Here is a 21,496-nt window from a genome sequence, read left to right on the forward strand (position 1 = left end):
TTGACATTTTCTATTTATGAAAGAGTGTTTGGCAAGTTGAAGAACAGAGTTGGCATTAGTCGATTCAGAAATATAAAGAAATATAGAGTGCATGAGATTCGGGAGATGGAAGGCTCAAGTACCTTTTGTGGGCAACCTCTCTATCATGTATAGCACGAGAACAGGCTGTGTTAAACCAAGGTTTAGAGGGTTTAGGTTGAGAAACAGACTGAGGAATGTACGCCTCCATGCCAGACTCTATTACCTCTGTTATGCGTTCAGCACACAGAGATGGGTCTCTAACATGGAAACAGTAATCATTCCAGGGAAAATCAACATAATACCTCCTCAGTTTCCCCCAACTGGCAGAGGCAAAACACCAGAGACACCTCCGTTTTTGGGGATCCTGAGGAGGGATAGGAAAAAATAGGATAAGATACAAAAAGGAGATTGTGATCGGAGGAGCCCAACGGAGAAGATAGGGTAACAGCATAAACAGGATTAGAGGTAAGGAAAAGGTCAAGAATGTTGGGCGTATCTCCAAGGCGGTCAGGAATATGAATAGGGTGTTGCACCAATTGCTCTAGGTAATGGAAGGTAGCAAACTTGAAGGCTGGTTCACTTGGGTAGTCATTTTGTGTAAGGAGAGGAAAGCCAAAGCTGGTGGTGAATATCGAAATCTCCAAATATGGAGGTCTTTGTGAAAGGATATAGGGACAGAATGTGCTGCACTTTGGAAGTTAAATAGTCAAAGCATTTACTATAGCCAGAGTAGTTAGGGGAGATATAGACAGCACAGATAAATTTAGTTAGAGGGTGACTATTGAGTTGAAACCAGATGGTAAAATACTCGGAAGATTTAAGAGCATGGGCACAAGAGTAATTCAAGTTGTTGCACACATAGATGCAACATCCAGCTTTGGAACGAAAATGAGTATAGAGAAAGTAGGAGAGAACATAGAAGGGGCTACTGTCAGTAGCCTCAGACACCTGTGTTTCAGTGAGGAAAAGAAGATGAGGTTTAGTAGAGGAGAGATGGCGTTCTACATACTGAAAATTAGATCTAATACTGTGAATGTTGCACAAGTTAATGAAGAAAAAGTTAAGGGAGGTTTCAAGACATTTTGGGTCGCTACCAAGAGAGCAGTCCAACCTGGGGACATTTCTGGTCCCCTCTCCAGTAGGGTGATTTGGCTGGATTTGGAGTCACCATTTTTTTTATTTTAAGTGAAGGGTATGTGTGTAGTAAGTGCTTGTAGTTTTGTGTGAAGGAGAGTTGTCTTTAGAGGGCAGGCTGTGACTGCCCATTTGAGTTGTGAGACACAAAGGGAAACATTCAGCAAGATCATCTAGCTTTAATGAAAAGTTCACAGCACCCCCTGAACTAATCCAGAACAAAACTAGTGCTATTAGACCTCGCTGGAAGTAAATTACTGTTTCGGTAGATGTCTACTATCTCCTCTATTTACTTTTTAGACTCTTACTCTTTAGTGAGCAGGGCCTCAGGTAGATTCCTGCCAACCAACCTGCCCTACAATTTTCAGTCCAAATTTACTAGCAGAGTAATAATAGCAGTGTTGGAATTTAATAGTAAGACAAGAATAAAACAAAATTTTACCTTATGAATGCATCACTTTTGAGTTTATGGGGTGTTCAATATACTGTATAGGGATACAGTGACCCAGACAATTACCATATTCAATTAAATATTTTTGAAGTTAGAAAAATGTGTTACTTCCCACAAATACAGGGTGTAATTATTATTTATTTATTTATTATTATTATTTTTCAGGGTGAAAATAACATGCATGAAACACCCACATCGTACGTATGTGCAAAACAACCACACTATTGGAACAATTTGTACAAAGTAAAAAAGATTTGTTGAATGGCCAAAAAAGGTAACTTATTTCATCCTGATAAATTTTGCTGTGTCATTGATAACCCATTCCTTGAAGAGTGTTTCTGACCCATAGTCTTATTTTCAAGATTCAATTCTGATTTTTCAGTAATAGCTTTCCCCACTAATAGAACAATTTACCCCCAATCTCACCTTATATAACCAAATACTGTGCAAGCTATGAATTGGCTCTACATTAAAAGAAAAATAATTAATAATTCATCATAATACTCATAAATATTTCTGAATTTCTATACCTATTTCTGAATATTGGTGGTGCAAGCAACAGAACTAGAAAATATGTAAATCGCAATCTTTTATTTCCATCATAATATATTCTGATTATGATAATTGTACACTACCTGATACAAAGGGAATATCTATATTTATGTACACACACACACACACACACACACACACACACACACACACACACACACACACACACACTGCTAATGAAGTGCAACATACAGTGTTGTAATGCAATATAACTTCCTAGGTAAAGTTTCTGCCCCTCTCTTCTCATTCCCTTGTGTTGATTGTTCAATATGATAAGTGAGAAGTTTTTTGCAAGCTGAGGCAGGAAATAGCTGGTTACTTTCACTATTCATGCTAATGGCTCTGTTCAATTGTTAACTTCTTGAAAGGGTCACCATATTTTGATCACTACTACTGGAGTTCCAAACAGCAATTAGAAAATTTGTAAAATATGACAAAGTTTGTAAAATATGACAATGTTTAAATTTGATCAACAAGTTTGAAATTGTTTTTTTGTGGCTCTGTTAAGACGTGGAGATATGTTTTATATATGGGTGCACCTTCATCTTGTTGGACGAGACCTTTGAAACGCTTGATAATTTTGTGATCCCAATTAGGATCAACTTTTTCTGTTGTGATCATCACTCGGCCATGATATCTCGCATAGAGTGTTCTGTTTATCCCAATGCCAACCTGAAATACAAACAATCTGTTAATGTAAATCTGAAAAGCATAACAACAGAAAAAAAAAAAAATAAATAAATAATAATAATAATAATGTTACAACATACAGAAGTAATGATTTACTATGAATTGTTGTTAACAGCAGACAAATGGGAAAATTAACAGAATAAATAAAAGGGTATCAGCAGTTCATTCCTTCATGAAAATAGATATACATCATGAAAATCAACAGCAATCTAACTTCTTAACATCATCTGTGTGCTGTGCCACTCAAAGCATCCCTGACCAAGATGCACTCCACCACTGAGGAATTACCTTTAAATTATGCCCTTCACTGAATTCTAATGCTAAAAAAGCCTGAATAATAAAATCAATAAACAGTAATAACTAAGTGGAAAATTTAACCAAACTGCTAAAATTTCAATCATATGATCATTTTTAATGGTGTATGATATTGTGCAATGAAAAAAAAAATTATGTGCACAGCCAATGATCCAAGGCAAATAGGGAGAACAATAACCCATTCCACTTACCTGCTCTTCCTCCCTGCCACTGCCACCATCCTCCTCCCTACACTCACTCTCCACTGCCTCTCACAGTGCCTTCTAGAGCTTTATCTTATCATCTACATCTTTTCTTTCTCAAAGAATCTAAATCCATCAGAAATATCACAAATGTTATAGATAAGGTTCTCTAAATCACACAACTTCATCATTTTCTTTTAGACTTGCCACAACTTCTCCAATGTCATAGTATTCATTGAAATATATATTCACAATTCTTTGAACAGGTTTCACTGATATCACAATTTAGCTTTTGCAGCAAAGGTAGTAGTACCTTTCCTATCCAAAGAGAGTGAGACAGGTAGTGTTGTGGGGGAAGTGAATATCATATCCCAGATACAAAAAATGGGTGAAAGTCTAATGGTTTCATTAAATGTGAACTTATTAGATACAAGACCTTAATGTACCTATGAAATAAACACATGTCCATAAAACCTTAAAAAATCAACTGTCTACTTCTCTACTTCTGCAGAGTACGAATAATGGCACTTGCCATTCATATTTATACCATGAATTTGAAGATCTTACTTCCAATGAAAATGAAAGTTAAAAGACAACATCTTGCAACAGGAGATGACATATTGCACAATGCAACATCCACTCTGCACACAAAAGCTTTCTAACCCTTTGTTTCAGCTATGATGAACAATGAAGCTAAATGGATTTACATAAAGTTAGTCAAAGTTCATTGGTTTTTAGTTCTGGTATTTATCACTATTGCTTTCCAGAATGTCAGCCAAGTGAACCCAACTCCCCACTGTGGCACTCGCACCACAGCACTAACATCTCACTAAAAAGCTTAAACTCGCAAGCCCAAGCAAGACTCAATCTGCCGACCTTAGCAATACCAGGCCAGCACATTACCACTGTACTAGACAGAGGCTTGTATAGTAGTAACAATACATAGTTTAGTAAATACAAATTCATATGCTGAGATCCTAATCAACTTAATATCAATAAACTTACATTTAGTCCAGGAAGGAAGTCAAGACCTAGCTGGCACAAGAATGGTTCCCTGAGTTACCCAATCTCCATCTTCTCTCTTGACACCTCTGGATTTGCCCTTTGCTCTACCCTTGGTATTTCGACTGCTACCTCCTGACTTTTTGCTGGCATTTCTTGTGCTGGCAAGCCAAACACCATAATTATCTGGAAAGATAAGAAATTAAATGAACAAATGATCTTAAAAATAGGTAAACCACAAACTGATCTGCCTCCTGTGACCCTGCAGGGCATATTCAAGTTCCTGGCTGAGGTCTGTTCTGATGTCAAGGATTTGAAAGTGAGAGTTAATGCCTCGGAACAATGGCAATTCATGGCAGCCGCCTCTGAGCAGGCCGAGGTTCCTGACAGTCCCCAAGTTCTAGCTTCTCCAGTGACCAGCCCTGGAGTGTGCCAGTAAGCCCTCAGCCCCAGCCAGTGCCTGCCCTTGTCCAGCCTTTGCCTTTGCCAGGCCCCACACAGCCCCTGCCAGTGCCGGACCACTCTGTCTGTATCTCCTTCAAAGAAGGCAGGTCTGGTGTCCAACTCCAATGTCATGGATACTGACATGGAGGACGAGATAGCTGTGAGTGTTATGTCAGTCACTGTCATTCACAGTGGATGACGAGGCTCCACCACAGGATGAGGTACAGTGCCATCCTCCTGCTACTCCATGAGCTGACCAGGTCATAAAATGGCCATGATGAGACAGGTACTGGTCTCACAGACTAAAGGTGGGTTCACATGTGTCAATACGCGACTGAAATAACAAATCGGTAGAGTTTTTTTATTGAATATTGGTGCCTAGCAATGGAAAAACCAATCACAAAACCAGACCAACATGTTGGTTGATTTGTGAATTAATTTATGTTGTGACATCATGGAGGAAGGTTTGAAAATGTGGTGTTAATGCAAAGAAGAAGATTTTGGAGTTGGTGAGGGAAAAAGAGGAAATCTGGGACCCTGAAAGAGCATTCTACAGCAAAAATGTTTACACAAATTGGCATTTAATGAGGTAGATGCCACTCTGATGACTGCTTCCCTCTATGCAGGATGTTCTTGGAGGTGAGGATTGAATATTTGTGATGATTTAATTTGAACTCAATTGTGCAATCTTTTAAAGATTAAACCACCGCTTCAGCATCATCACCACAGGAAGACATTTGGGTAGCTGTTTGCTTACATTCACTTCCCGCCAACCATCCGATATTTTCCAGTCACTACGTGTGAACATGTTCCGACTGGAAGGGCTGTCTCCATGCTTCTAGCAACTTGCAATTTCAGTCACATATTGACAAGTGTGAAACTGCCTTAAGGAGATCAACCAGTGCAATGGCAGCCTGCCAGTGTCCCTCCACTTTACCATGCCCTGCTGGCCCCACTGTCACACTGGGAATTAAGAACTAAAATGTGTTCGTAGATTCAGCAACAGATTTGGGATTGTTGGTTGATACTACTCTGAAATTCCATCATTCTCCTACAAAAACTTTCCTGTCTTGGCATCTCTGGTGTCCTCCTACAGTGGATCAAAGACTTCCTCACTCAGCGAACAATGTCTGTCTCTGTTACAGGTGTCCCAAGCAGTCACAAGTTAATCCCCAGTGGAGTACCCCAGGGTTCAGTTCTCGGTCCTTTACTTTTTATTATCTATGTAAACCACTTACCGTCTTACATAAAGAGTGATTGCAAAATATTTTCTGACGATCTAAAGATTTATCTGCCCATTCGTAACTTGCTGCACACCCATACAGTTGTTGACATATCTAACTGCCAACGTGATGTCAACTCTATATATATAGAATATCTAACTCATAGGGGCTTTCTTTAAATATAGATAAGTGTGTCACACTGAGATTCAACAGAGGCACTTTTCCAGAGCAAGACATAGGCCCATATAACACCTACTCACTCAATAGTACAGATATACAAAAGGTTAATGCCCACAAGGATCTTGGTGTACTGGTTGACACTTCTTTACGCTTCCACATGCACATAAAAACTACAGTTAACAAGGCTGCAGGTCTGGCAGCAAATTTACTAAAAGCAACTATTTGTAGATCACAGAATTTCATGCTAAATCTTTTTATTACACATGTAAGACCACTACTAGAATACTGTTCATGCCTATGGAACACATGTTACCTTGGAGACCTAAAGATGCTAGAAAGTGTTCAGAGGTCGTGGACTCGACACAGACGGAATGACTGGACTGTCCTACAAAGAGCGTTTGTTAGCTCTTTACCTCTACTCTATGTGGACTCCCTACTCGTGCTGACATAATAAAGTACTGGAAGATCTTCCACTCTGAGTGTTCTATCTCTCCCCGAGGATTTATTCATCACAACACCACATGCACATACTCGTGGACACCGTTTTAAAATAGCCCACCAGTACAGTTCAGTGGATCTTAGATCTCAATTTTTTTCATTCCGGTGTGTCCGTTTATGGAATTCTTTGTCTGACCATGTTGTTGCTCTGAACTCGCTGCCATCCTTCAAATCAACCCTTCACAGTCATTTAGGCGACATCCTGTACGACTTTGTGGAGTAATATGCATACACACATGTGCTGCTGTTTGCTGCACAATAATATATCCTGCATTTCTGAACAGTTTCAATGGGTATACATTCCAGTCAACTCACAGTTTATTACAATCATCCAGTAATCTACATCTAAAGTTGACTGGTGTACCCATTTTCCTAGCTACCTTTTTCTTACTCTTCGTTGTATTTTCATCTGGTATCATCTCAAACCTCCTTAAGAGTACAGTAAACCGGGACTCCTCATTTATGCTTTCTCTTTACATTACACATATTCATCCAGTAATTGAGTTCTCTTCCGTGGTTTGGCACACAGGTTATGAGGGAGACCTTCATTGTTGGAAGGGGTCCAGCACCGTTGGTCAAAGCAAATTATTGGTTACCACAACATGGATTATATATAGCGGTCGTCTTTCTGCTCTGGATCTGTATTCAGAGCGGGGTAGGCTGCTCCGAGCTGACTTGATAAAGGTGTGGAAAATATTTTATGATTAACACCTATTGCACACACTGATTTCTTTATTCCTATGCCTGATGCCAGGACTCAGGACCACTCTCTTAAATTATTCTATCCTCATATACATACTGATTTACGCTATTTTTTTTTTCTCAATTAGAGTCACTGACCTCTGAAATTCTCTGCCCTCCGAGGCTGTCTTGGCTCCTACCTTATCCCAGTTTAAAAGACTTCTTGCCATTCATCTGGGGGACAGTCTGTTTATGAATATTAATTGCTCTTTGAAAAATTCTCATAACTGCTTACAACACATTCAACAGTATTTTGCAACGGCTTGCGTTATTGTTATTAGAAAATTCTCACCCTACTGTTGCGTGTTGGCATCTCTGGAGCTCCTTCCCAGAGGAACTCATCCTGGTAAGACATGTTTAGGGAGAGGCCATGATGACCCGACCTCCTCCCTTGTTCTATACCATTCACAACAATAAAGTCATCAATCAATCAGGCTGTGGTGACGTGAATAGGTAGCGCCGCCTTTATCCTTAGTGGCTCAACCTATCCTGGGCCGGCGAATCATGGTGTTATGCTCCAATAATGTGTAAGTAAAGTGTTATCCATCTGCTACGAAAAACGAAAGGGAAGTATGATGGTATTAGGCTGCTTGACGTACTGAGTAATGGAGATATTTCCCTCGTAGCAGCTGTCACATTGGAGGACACGACCTGCCTCAGAAGCGACATGGCCATTGTTTACCTTTACTTCGCTAACTGTACAAAACGAAAGGAGAAAAAAAAACACCTGAAAAATATATCACATCTCAGTAAGTATTTGATTTCTGTTGTGAAATAAAATTGACGGATAATATATTATCTTTTTTTAATTAAATAAAGTTTGAAATGATAAGTCAGTAGGTTGCACATTCATATATATCTACTAACTACCTACGGCAGGTAGCTTACCTACGGTAGGTAGTAGATATATGTACATTCCACTCCTACTTGCATTATGAACACTGAGGAGTCAAAAACATTGTCTAACTCCTTTATTCTAATATTGGATTCTGACAGAGACCTTATCCTAACTTAATTCTTCAAGTTCAACCCTTATTCTCTCTCTCTCTCTCTCTCTCTCTCTCTCTCTCTCTCTCTTCAGGGTTGCATTTCTTGCTATCATGTATCTCTACTATCACAACATGACACAACTGCATACATATTCAATGATACCCGTGAGTTGCCGCTTCACCGTTGTAAAGGCAGTTCCTCGGTGTGTGGTTGTGGTGCAGTACCGTGTGCAGGACAGTGCGACTGCCGAGCCAAGGGTTGTTGAATGTTGATGTGGTAGTGTCGATTTGTGGTGACCAAAGCTTGGTGGTGCACAATGTCTATTTCGGACCCTCTTATAAAGGAGCTTAAAGGTAAAGTGAGAGTTAAGTGAACATAGATGACTGGATATTTGTAAGTGTTGTCGCTTCCAATGTTATGGGATTCACTGGTGGATGAACCCAGATTAGCTTCTTCAAAGTGTAATGCATTTTAGTATCCCTTTAGATTATCTCACCTGGTGGGCTTCTCAGCTGACGGGGCACGACCAGGTTCAGTTGATAGTCGGCAGCTTGTCTCCTTAGACTTTTCAGGAAATGCAAAATTTGGTTTATATTGATATTCCTGACCAACTAAACCAAAGCAAATTTAATCAAAGCTAACCTAACCTAAATCTGTATCTGGCGCGATATGTTGATTTTCTTAAATATCCAAACAGCCAAAAGAATTAGCAAAACTGAATTAGAGGATGGTCTGATTAAAAAAAAAATGTATATATATATATATATATATATATATATATATATATATATATATATATATATATATATATATATATATATGTATATATATCGTATATCTGCAGGGTTGGACCTCCTCTCTATTCACTAAAAACACATTGCAACGTGATAGAGTACTTACTATAGAACATGTCTGTGATGTTTTCAATGTATGGAAGGCTTTTGTAAGGCCGTAGTAATTAAATTAATAGCGCACCGCCTCCAGAAACTAAGTCCACAATCATCCCTTCCGAGTGAAGCTACACAAATTAATGCGTGTGTTCGTGTGTTGGTAAGTGTGTGGTGCACGCAGCTGGAGCATGACGTCGTCAGTTCATGTGATAATACATCTACCAATCTATTTGGTAAGTTTGTTATTTATTAAGTATTTTCTAATATCTCCACATCAACCGTAAACATGTCACATTGATGAATGTTTTATTTTATTATCATCATCATATCGGGAGTTTTTTGGGGGAGGAGGTATAAAAGAGCGATAAATGCATTTTTTCAATCTAGGGAAATTTCCCTAGGTACTTACTGTTATTGCGTGGCTAGGTTACTATCGCGTGGCTAGGTTACTAGCCAAGGATATAAGTTAGGTTAGGTTAGTAACCTTAGGAGGGGTGCAGGGAGGGGGCGCAGCCCCGGTCAGGTTAGGTTAAGTAATGGTAGCCCCCCAAGTTAGGTTAGGTTATTAACCTTACAGAGGGTCCAGGGTTGGCGCAGTCTCCCTGGTTAGCGGGGGCGGGGTCCAGGGGGGGCACAGCCCCCAGTTAGGTTAGGTTAGGTATATAATTATTCTAGTGTATTGCTTGAAACTTAAATTTTACCACCAATTTTTTTTTATTCTAGGGAAATTTCTAGGAAAATTTCCCGAGATTTTCAAAGTCCATTTATCGCTCTTTTATGTCCCCCAAAACCCCGATTCCCCACAGGCCCCCAAGCTTGTTGGGGAGGGTTGGGGGGGTGATGGAGGAAAAGGGGGAGGTCCAACCCTGCAGTTTTACCGAAATATTTAATGTAACCCACTTGGGTGTTTCATCTTCCTGAATTCATTATTATCCCATATTGTGTTGATATTGAGTTTTACTGAACTATTAATAACATGAGAAATTTTGTTTATGCTTTACAGGCTACATTCTTGAAGCAACTAAAACAGGCTTAAGTGAACCTGTGATGGACACTCAAGCATTTCTCCTTCCTCTCTGTGAAGTATTGGAAACAATCTTTCGCAAAGGCCTGAATCACACTGTCCACTCTGCGTTTGGCCTTACAAGACGAGACTACTGGTCATGGGTGGAGAAAACTACACAGATGTGTGCAGGGTATGTTGACTTATGAATACTAGTGTTGATATGGAGTCCCTGGCAGCTAGGCCACACCTAGCAGGTCAGAGATGCCAATTGTATATTTTCTTTACAATATGGCCACAACAGGGGAGGATACTCTCTCTCTCTCTCTCTCTCTCTCTCTCTCTCTCTCTCTCTCTCTCTCTCTCTCTCTCTCTCTCTCTCTCTCTCTCTCTCTCTCTCTCTCTCTCTCGATAAGATATATTACGACTTTTACATTGTTAGATAGGTATGCTTTGTTTTATGATTGTATCTCTCTCTCTCTCTCTCTCTCTCTCTCTCTCTCTCTCTCTCTCTCTCTCTCTCTCTCTCTCTCTCTCTCTCTCTCTCTCTCTCTCTCTCTAGATAAGATATATTACGACTTTTACATTGTTAGATAGGTATGCTTTGTTTTATGATTGTATCTCTCTCTCTCTCTCTCTCTCTCTCTCTCTCTCTCTCTCTCTCTCTCTCTCTCTCTCTCTCTCTCTCTCTCTCTCTCTCTCTCCAGTAAAAAATGTTTTAATTATGTATGGTATCAAAATGTACAAATGTTGATCTATTTCTAATTTTATAATTTTTGTAATGATTTGAACTTTTCAGGCTTGACAACAGTTACAAGCAAATTGTAGAAGCTGTAACAAACAACACATCTGTGTCAACACCACAAGGACGAGGAAGATTGTTCATTAGACATGCTTTGAAAAATAAGTGTCTTCATGTACCAGTTGAAACTATTGTAAGGAAACTTTTCCTGTGATTGTTCGTAAGAAGCCTTATGTATGATATAAACTAGGCTTCAGCACATGCATGATGATCATTGCCTATGTTCCAGATAGTATTTATTCACCTGTGATGTTTATTCTAATTAGCATTTAATTTATTTATTTTTTTGATTCATGCAATATGTCATGCATATTTTTTGTGGCATTTACCTATTGTACTTTTTTTTTTTTTTTTTTTTTTTAACAATTTGACCAATTGTTATTTTGTAGGTGCGCATGAAATGCAACAGTGGCATATACGAAGAAGACTCCATAATTGGGAATGAAATCTTGGGTGAGATCTTTCTCAGCCTCCTCTATCAGTGCTCACACATCAGTTTTGACCTGCAGCTAGAGAATGCCTCTTTCCTGGATGAAACTTGGCAACTCCCAATTTACCAGGAGCATGAACTTGTTCCCTGTATGGATCTTGGAGTGTATCTTGGGTAAGACTCAAGGGAAAAAAATCCAATGTTTCCAAATGCATATTTAGTTAATTTACCAGCCTTTAAAAGAGTCACTGAGATGATATATGTAATATATATGATGTAGCATATATTACATGTCTTCGTTAAAGGTCAAATTTTTATCCTTGTATTATGTACTGTATGTGCATACCATTACATTATAGCTAGTGTCTTTTGTTGCTTATTTGCATTCTTGCATGCCTATGCTATTCAAAGTCGGCATAATTTTTTTTTATTATTATTATTTATCTAATATTCTATATAATCTAGGAGTTTACATGGTATTTATAATATTAAAGTCAACTTCTCAAAATATCTATATTGTCTTTACATTTGACAGGAATCAGTTTCCCATTAATTTATTTCAATCATCTTCATATCTTTTTTTCTTTTTTCTTTACTCTTTCTTTACACATTATATGATGCATTACAAGGGAAAGGGCATTCTTGATATGCATTTTACTGTACTTTTAAGTGACTTTTATTTTTTTTGCGGGGGGGTGTGGGGGGAGTTACCGTCAAACTGCTTTGTGCTTCTGACAGTAATTTTGAGATGGATTATGGTTGTAAGTCAAGTACAGTACTATATTAGTGTATATGCCAGACTAGCAATCCCACATGTGGTGGCCAACCAAAGCATCACACACTGGTACACACATCACGCACACCTATCTCTGTGGTCCCCTAGTGGAAAGGCATAATATCGTGGACCATCCTACTACATCCATATAGCACAGCTGTATACAGTATATGTTTTTGGTATAGTTATTTCAGTTGACACTTTTATGCACTTTGGCTTTCTTGATAATATTGTCACATTATTACATAGCATAGTCTTGGCTATTTGATGAGTGTCATCTTTTAGTGTCTTTATCCATGTTGTTTAATATCATATTAGTATCTTTTAAGAGTTGCATTCTCCAGCTATCCTCATTAGGGAGTATTGTTTTTCTTTTTCTTATTCTTATTCTTATTCTTACTTGATATTATTTTTCAGGCTTTATTAACTATTTTTGTGTCCACACTGCACAGTCATCTGTAATTTGAAAATATTTTAAATCACCTGGAATGATTATTAGATTAAGGAATTGCTCCTAAAATGTTGTGTACATTTCTATATTTTGTATCTATGCTTTGATAATGAGCAAATCTAATGTTTCTTTATTCCCCTGGGCCTATAATGACATTTCTTTATATCGCCTTCTGTGCCCTTATGTTTATAGTATATAGAAAATTCTTCCTTGATCTTAAAATCTTAACTTCATTCATCTTTAAGTTTAACTTTAAGCTACATTTGTAACTTATATGTTTTGAAATAATACAATTACATTTGCTAAATCTTGTGAAATATCATGGTTTTACTTCTAATAAATCTTCACTTAACATTTATTTCTACATACTGTCTTGTCTTCCTTCATCACCTTGACCATATTTTTTTTTTTTGTATTCTCACATTCAACAGCTATATCTGTAAGTGGATATTATAACTGCTTTATGTAAATTGCATTTTGTTGCTTTTTAAGGGCTGTCTGCATTGTGCAACTGCATGAACATACATTGACAATTAACATCACTAGCAACTTGAGCATTACTAACCAGTTTTTTCCCTTTGTATGGGTGGCAGTCATGTGAGCGGAAGAGCTGTGGTTGTGAAGGTGGAGGAAGGGAGTGTTGCAGCAGAAGATGTAAGCTGTTGGAATATTATTGCATTGCATCTGCTGTAAATAGCTACTGTCTTGTTTGTCTATTTGTGTCGTGCACCTCTACACTCTCTCTCTCTCTCTCTCTCTCTCTCTCTCTCTCTCTCTCTCTCTCTCTCTCTCTCTCTCTCTCTCTCTCTCTCTCTCTCTCTCTCCCCAGTGTTAGTTTTTTTTCTATTTTCTTTTCTCTGTATTTAGTACAGGATGAGAACATTATCCTGCTTGACAGCCTGGAAAAGATTGATCAGTACTTAATTTTTTTGTGTTCTTTTTCTGGCTCATGAATACAAATTGGCCAACATGACATTATGGTAATAACTGTTTTCTTTGGTGTCATATAGTGGAGGGAATAGATGGAGCTGTAACGCACCTGCTTTGAGCTGTGGAGATGAATGCATGGGAGCACAAAATATATGTCAGTGTCTTGCCAGTGCTTGATTTTTTTTTTTTTTTTTTTTTTTTTATCATTGAATGGGTTTAAATCCCACATGCTATAAATCTATGTATTATTTTCCTATTCTGACATTTTTATTTATTTATTTTTTATCATTTATATATATATATATATATATATATATATATATATATATATATATATATATATATATATATATATATATACTATTTCTTTTTGTTTACCTCCCTTAAAAGGACAAGCAGAACAGGATCGATCTGTGATGCTTATTATGCATTAAGCACTTCATTTCTCTCACTTCATCACTCTCCCTTGCTCTCAAAAGCTCTTCATATTCTCTCTCTCTCTCTCTCTCTCTCTCTCTCTCTCTCTCTCTCTCTCTCTCTCTCTCTCTCTCTCTCTCTCTCTCTCTCTCTCTCTCTCTCTCTCTCTCTCTCTCTCTCTCTCTCTCTGTTAATGCACTTCGCTTACATACTTTGCTCTTTGTGTGTTATGTGCACTCTGATACTTGGTGGTTCAACAAGTGGACATATACTTCTATCATGTGTTAATGTTTCCTTGTCATATTTGTTGTCATGATTCTTGGTAACTGTTTTGTTGTTCCTTGTTTCTTTCAATAGAACAAAATAGAGGTTGGTGACGTAATTGATGAAGCATTTGGGACATGTATTCATGGCTGGCGCCGGGGTCGGGTGTCTGCCTTGTTGCGCCAAAACCGAGGGCTTCCTGTGTCACTCAAAGTCATTAAGGTGAGATAGGAAACATGATTTGCCTTGATTCATTCCAAATATTACATATTCATTTAGTCCCACTAACTTACTTTCAGTATTTTCACTGTTTGAATATTCTGTTAAAAGAATTCTGTGTTGCAAGTATCTAATTTAAAGATATCTAGGTAAAGCACAGAGAATGTCAAGCATTATGTTGCACTGTTTACATGAGGTTTATGAATGTCATGTTGCTTCTCTAACACAACTGAACATGGAAAACCTTATGAGCTTCTCCTATTGTTGTTGTCACTAAAAAGCAAGTATTGTAATGCAGTCCCTTCCTAGAAATTTTTGATTGTCTTCAGTTTTCTTCCTTCATGACTATCATAATAGTACTGTTGTGACAGTTGTTTCATCTCTCAAGTCAGCTACAAAAATTGACTTGCATTATTTATACAATGCTTATTAAGAGTTCCAGGGTTGTATATGTACCACATTTTTATGGTATTGATTGATATGGTTTGCTGATTAAACCAGAACCATTACACACAGAAGGAAGTTAAAAATATTTCCATTATATCAAAAGTTTCCAGCAAAAATGTATATTTCAAGAACTAGTGGAGGCCAAATGAGTAAGTTCTTAATGTGTTGCTCCCTATTCATGTAGCAAGAGGTAAATATGGGATGTATCTCAAGGGGTTGTGACCTCATTGTTCTGGTGTCTGGTGTGTGACTGGTCTCAGTTCTACCTAAAGATTGGTCACTAAGAGATCTGAGCTCTTTCTTTATGTGAACAGCTGGCTGGGTGACCAGCAGACAACTGTAAGTAAATGACACACACACACACACAGTGTCTCTTGGATTTTTGGATTAGTCATTCTGTTGGATGATTTGCAGTAAGTGATTAAGACGATAATCTCAAAAGATATCTAGAATAATCTTTTTGTCTCCTTTCAGGGCCACTACAGTAATGGTACAGTGTTCTCTGGAGTGGTACCACTTCTACGCCGTCTTCATCTTGATATTGACAGTTTAGAAGAAAAGTTTAGAGAAACTGCCCTGAATGAAAGCCAAGAAACATCACTCATCAGTAATCAATTAGAGTATGTGTGCTTCTTTGATACATTCTTTTTACAGTGAAGTTGCAGGAACTATATTTATACTTCTCTCATGTCTCTTGTACATTCTCTCAAAAAATTAGGTAAGGATATCTTGCACTTAATAGCTTTAAAGTATAATGAAATTTGGAACTTGGACAAATCAAATAACTTGGATGATGTAGGGGGTATTTTATCTAATATATAAGCCAAATGACTTAGAATTATGCAGTCAAGTAGCAAAAAATACCTACCAGTAATATAGAACATAAATGATGATAATAATTAGAAAGATCCTGAAAGTGTCTGGCTTATCTGATATGCAGCTATTTCAGGTCCAACTTGTGTGTTTGCATTTACATATGCATAAAAACAAATGTAAAGTTATCCTGAGTGTAGTTGAGAGTGTATAAGTTTTAGGGAATGATTACTGTGCCACTGATGTATTGTAGATTTTGTATTATACATATGTTTTCTTCCACAGAGGTCATGTGGTGCAGTACTATGGAAGCATATCAGTAGGAGTGTCAGGCGATGTGACACACATTGAGCATGCTGTCTCAGCAGTTCTCAGTCAGAATAGAGAACCTGTAACAGTCACACTTGTTACTGGTGAAATTGGTGTTCAAGCTCTTCTGAAAAGTAACAGGAAGGCAAGTGTCATTGATTTTGTATATCACAGGCTTTTATCAATAACAAGCACCACATGTATTGGGTAAAAGAGCAAGATAGTTTTATTTTGTGGTGTAGGAAGTTATGAATAATTTCTTTAGAATCATTAGCTAAAACAGCCATAATGTATCATTCATCTAGGTTTATGAATGAAACTTTTATCCTTCATTCATGTTATATGAGTTATTTTCATCATTGGAAGTGTTGTGTCACCTAGATGTTGCTCAGCCACAGCTACACCGAGATTTCGTCATGCGGGCGGAGGAATGATCTGCTTGAATACTTTGCCTACATTGCAGGGTAAGTTTTGAGCAATTTGTCTTTTTATTATTATCATTATTTTTATTTAATGTTTATACTGAGCACTTTGAGATTTTTCTTACATATGTAGAATAGTATTTTGACAAAATGAAGGGTATTATTAACAATTAATATCATTATGTTGTAAAATAGCAAAAGCTCCCTGTATATGTATCAACTTATTCTCACTGTGGATTCTTGTTCATTGTGAGCTTTGAAGCTGTCGTGGTAGTAGTGGTATAGTGATTATCATGATGATAATGACTCCTTACTGTCCATATTGAAAATAAATGTTTGACAGGCTTCCCTTATTTCTTCCTCAGGGACACCAGTTGCACCATATCTCTTCACTTCACTTGCTATGTTTTCCGAGCTAAAACAGTGGAACAGGTGTGTATAAAGTTTTAGCTGTACCTGCATCTTATTATGAATGTATGGGACTACATCACAGTATACAGAGAGAAATTGTATAAATGATTTCTTATTTTATTTCTAGATTTTGGGAACTTTCAGTAATGTGACTGATGCTATGAGGCATTGGTGTGATGTCACAGCTTCTATTGATTATGTACCTGACTTGTAGTTACAAACATGAAGCAATGATGACGTGGAATTCCAACTTGTTGAATGCTAATATGTTTGTGTTTAAATGTTATGTTGTTTAAGGTGTGAAATTCAGTTTGCCAGTCTTTTGTTATTGTAATGATTGTTTGATTCTCAGATTATTCACCTCAAGCCATTTGATTTTCACCAGGGAACAAATTAATTCCTAGTTGTGAATTATTTAGTTATAATATAAAACAAAATGTAAAACTGTGTGGGAATAATATGAACTAAAATATCTTGCATCTTTTTTCAGTCAAAGGAAATTCTGCTGACATTAGGTGAGTATGTTCTGATTCTTTCTCATTTTCTTTATTGTTAGATAACATGATTATTTTCTATCAAATCATCTTGATGTTTGTTGTCATAACAATTTATATTTAATGATTATCATCATCATCATTGTTTTATAGTTGTATTGTACAGGGTTCAAGCAGGGCTCACAGTGTCCTGTCTGTATGTCTCCATTTATGCATTTTTTCCTTAAAGTAATGCACATTATGTGCTGTAACAACTTCATTATTCAATGCATTCCACTTCTCCACTGTTCTGTGTGGAAAAATGTATTTTCCAATATCCTTCACACACTGCCTCATCCTGATCTTCTTTACATGATCTCTTGTCCTTCTATCTTCTGTCACCAGTACCAGGTCTTCTTTGTCTATCTTTTCAATGCCATTGACTATCTTGTACATTGTTATTAGGTCTCCTCATTCTCTTCTATCTTGTAAGGTTGGTAGTCCCATTTCCTTCAGCCGTTCTTCATGTTAGGTCCTTTAGTTTTGGCACCATCTTTGTAGCAATCTTCTGTATCCATTCTAATCTTTTTATATCTTTTTTTAGAGCTTGGAGACCACACCACAGCTGCATATTCTAGCTTTGGATGTATCATGCTTGTGATAATTTTTTCATCATATCTTTGTCCATGAATTGAAATGCCACTTATATTAGTCAACATTTTATATGATAATCCAAATATCTTGCTTATGTGTTTTTTGGGGTTCAGATTTTCCTGTATAATCACTCCCAGATCTTTTTCCTCTTTAGTCTTCATTATTTATTCCTTTCCCATCAGATAGTTCCATACCGGTCTTCTTTTGCTTTTTCCTAGTTCCAGTGCGTCACATTTCTTGGCACTGAACTCCAATTTCCATTTCTTACTCCATTTACAGATCTTGTTTATATCTTCCTGTAAAAGCAATCAGTCCTCTTGGCCTTTGATAACTCTAGTAGCTTTGCATCATCAGCAAATAGATTAATGTAACTGTTTATCCAATTGCGAATGTTGTTTACATAAATCTGAAACATAATGGGGGCTAACACTGACCCTTGTGGCACTCCGCTTGTTACTTTACCCAAAGATGAGTATGTATCTCTGATCACGGTTCTCATTTCCCTGTCCTTTAAATAATCCCTTGTCCATTCTAACATATCCTCACAGTCCTCCTATGTTCTCTAGTTTCCAAAGTTGTCTTCCATGAGGGACTTTATCAAAATCCTTTTTTATGTCCTGGTATACTGTGTCCACCCATCCATCTCTACTTTCCAGTCCTTCAATTACTCTCGAGTAAAAGCTTAATAAGTTGGACACACATGACACTCCTGTCCTGAACCAAAATTGTCTGTTCAGTATGACTTGTTCTTCGTACGTATGTTTAACCCATTTTTCTTTGATAATTATTTCACACCACTTTCCCATTACGCTTGTAAGTGACACCGGTCTATAGTTTACTGGCTCAGTTGTCATTCCTTCTTTAAATATCAGTATTATGTTGGCTCTTTTCCATTCTCTTGATTTAGTGAACTCGTAATTATTTCCCAAATTAGATCCAGTAATTGCTCTTTACATTATTTTAGTATCCAGCCTGATACACCATCTGGTCCCATTCCTTTTCTGACATCCAAATTATCCAATAATCTTCTAATATCCTCTTTGTGCACTGTGATTTGCTGTAATCCTTGGCAATGCAGTGTTCTATTTGGTTAAGTAAATTCTTCTACAGTGAACACCGTTTTGAAACTCTCATGCATTATTTCATACATATCCTTCTCTGTTTGATGTGTGTGTGTGTGTGTGTGTGTGTGTGTGTGTGTGTGTGTGTGTGTGTGTGTGTGTGTGTGTGTGTGTGTGTACTTGCCTAATTGTATTTATCTAATTGTGACATTTTGGAGAGGAGCTAAGCTTGTACTGTCCTGTTTCCATAGCTGTTTTATCAAACTTTTTCTCAAAATAACAAATATTTTTAATGCACATCACTTCTCTCTCCAGTCCATTCTATGCTTTAATTCTTCTCTAAGTTACTAGAGTTCCTAGGAATGCAGCATAGATGATATACTTTTTTTACATGTAAATTGATTAAAACTCTTAAAAATACTAAATTCTTCAACTGATACATTCTTTTATATCAGTATTCTTCTTTGTCCAATACTTATTGAGTTGTATATAAACTTAGAGGAAAATCTATTATTGTAAAAAGGTTTCCAATTTTTTATACCTGCGGCAAAATATTGAAAATAAATTTTGTTTGGAATATTTTTGTCTGATTACTAGAATGTTTATTACTTAAAGAAGAACCCTTTTATACAGCTATGAAATATTTTAGAGTTCCTAGAAATGCAGCATAGCTCAAACTTTTTCACTTAAATTAATGAAATCTCTTAAGAAAACTAACTCCTTCAACTGATACATCAGTTTTACATCAATATTCTTTTTTCTCCAGATACTTATTGAATTGTCCATAAACCTAGAAGAAAATTTTTTATCGTAAATTTTTAAAAATTCTTTTACCTAGGTCCAGACTTGGACTAGAAATAGAAGAAAAATTCATTTCAAATATTTTTATCTGGTTATTAAAATATGTTCTTTACTTAAAGAAGTGCCCTTTTCTGCAGTTATAAGATACTTTAAAGATCATAAGAATGCAGTATACGTAGATCATAATAGTTTTTTTAATTTGAAATATAATCAAAACATCTAAAAAACTCAATTTTCAACTGATAAATAATCTTTACATCATTATTCATCTCCAGATATCTATTGAATTGACGGTAAACATAGAGAAAAAATTTTTATCTCAAAAATTTTAATATTCCATACAGACCTTTGGTAAAAAGTAAAAAAAAATTTCTTCAATTATTTTTGTCTGCTTAAAAGAATATATTCTTTACTTAAAGAAAAACACTTAAATATTGTTATGAAATATTTTAGAGTTCCTCGTAATGCAGCATAGATCATAAACATTTTCCTCTATACTATAAATTTAACTGCTCATCACACTCACAATAAGAATTCTAATAAATCAGTTTTTATTTATTTTTTTTTACTTTCAGCTGATGGCTTCCATAGAACACATTGGGCAGTATAATAGTAGCTTGTTGTAATGAAGGTTACTGATGTAATTATATTCTTTGTGACTTTAGATATGTATGTAGTATTTTTCTAGGTGGTACTGGATTGTTTCTTAAAATTTGGTGCCTTTCTGACTGAGAATTTTTGTGCATGACAGAAAGTACTACTCCATCTATTGTAATCTTTTATGTCTTGCATTTGTAAATTGGTTTAGAATAAGATAGCTTACCTGTTTTGTGTGAAACTATGTACAGAGAAACCCTGGTCATCTAGCACACATTGGGAACTCCATGTGCTGGTCACTTGAACTTAATGATGCTTGAGCATCAGTACAGAAACTAATTATTTTGTATCACTCTACGTAAAGCTATTTTGTTGATCAACTGCTCATGTAGATCCAGCAGTGTATTCTGATTACTGATTAAAGTTACTACAAAGGGGAGATGACGGGATATGACAGCTGAAAAGTGCCAATATTTATTAGACAGATTACAGTGTCTTATTTTAATTCCATCTCTATCACCACAATACTGTTAGTAGCAATAGAGCTGCAATTTGTGTGTTAACCATATCAAGGGTTGGTTATGTTAATCATCAGATTAAAATTGACAAATGACCATATATATATATATATATATATATATATATATATATATATATATATATATATATATATATATATATATATATATATATATATATATATATATATATATATATATATATATATATATATATATATATATATATATATATATATATATATATATATATATATATATATATATATATATATATATATATATATATATATATATATATATATATATATATATATATATATATATATATATATATATATATATATATATATATATATATATATATATATATATATATATATATA

At 36.2% G+C, this 21,496-nt stretch overlaps 2 protein-coding genes across 3 annotated transcripts; one reads left to right on the forward strand and one right to left on the reverse strand.

Moving 5' to 3' along the window:
• Nucleotides 1-2,177: 2,177 nt before the first annotated feature.
• On the reverse strand, nucleotides 2,178-8,147 carry LOC123517515 (39S ribosomal protein L27, mitochondrial-like). The gene is given in 4 exon segments (XM_045277649.1): nucleotides 2,178-2,830; nucleotides 4,351-4,384; nucleotides 4,386-4,533; nucleotides 8,033-8,147. Coding segments are annotated over 4 exon segments (471 nt in total). The 5' UTR covers nucleotides 8,109-8,147; the 3' UTR covers nucleotides 2,178-2,617.
• Nucleotides 8,148-8,619: 472 nt separating this feature from the next.
• LOC123517514 lies at nucleotides 8,620-21,226 on the forward strand. 2 transcript variants are annotated; one of them, XM_045277648.1, is made up of 12 exons: nucleotides 8,620-8,776; nucleotides 10,317-10,509; nucleotides 11,116-11,251; nucleotides 11,508-11,722; nucleotides 13,368-13,428; nucleotides 14,479-14,607; nucleotides 15,526-15,671; nucleotides 16,150-16,318; nucleotides 16,555-16,637; nucleotides 16,961-17,027; nucleotides 17,497-17,521; nucleotides 20,571-21,226. In XM_045277648.1, exons 1-12 carry the CDS (start codon nucleotides 8,740-8,742, stop codon nucleotides 20,603-20,605), a joined length of 1,296 nt encoding a protein of 431 aa, XP_045133583.1. In that variant the 5' UTR covers nucleotides 8,620-8,739; the 3' UTR covers nucleotides 20,606-21,226. The 2 variants fall into 2 exon arrangements, with proteins under 2 accessions (XP_045133583.1, XP_045133582.1); XM_045277647.1 differs by lacking the exon at nucleotides 20,571-21,226 and having other exon boundaries at nucleotides 17,497-17,729.
• The last annotated feature ends 270 nt before the right edge of the window (nucleotides 21,227-21,496 follow it).

The sequence above is a fragment of the Portunus trituberculatus genome, chromosome 42, assembly GCF_017591435.1.
Source record: "Portunus trituberculatus isolate SZX2019 chromosome 42, ASM1759143v1, whole genome shotgun sequence".
Lineage (NCBI taxonomy): Eukaryota > Metazoa > Arthropoda > Malacostraca > Decapoda > Portunidae > Portunus > Portunus trituberculatus.

Bases quoted from the DNA above. Each gene is read 5' to 3' on its own strand.
- LOC123517514 (XM_045277647.1), top strand. From the start codon at position 8,740: ATGTCTATTTCGGACCCTCTTATAAAGGAGCTTAAAG. The intron at 15,672-16,149 runs GTATGTGTGCTT...TTTCTTCCACAG, and splicing joins CTCATCAGTAATCAATTAGA to AGGTCATGTGGTGCAGTACT. The intron at 17,028-17,496 runs GTGTGTATAAAG...ATCTTTTTTCAG, and splicing joins GAGCTAAAACAGTGGAACAG to TCAAAGGAAATTCTGCTGAC.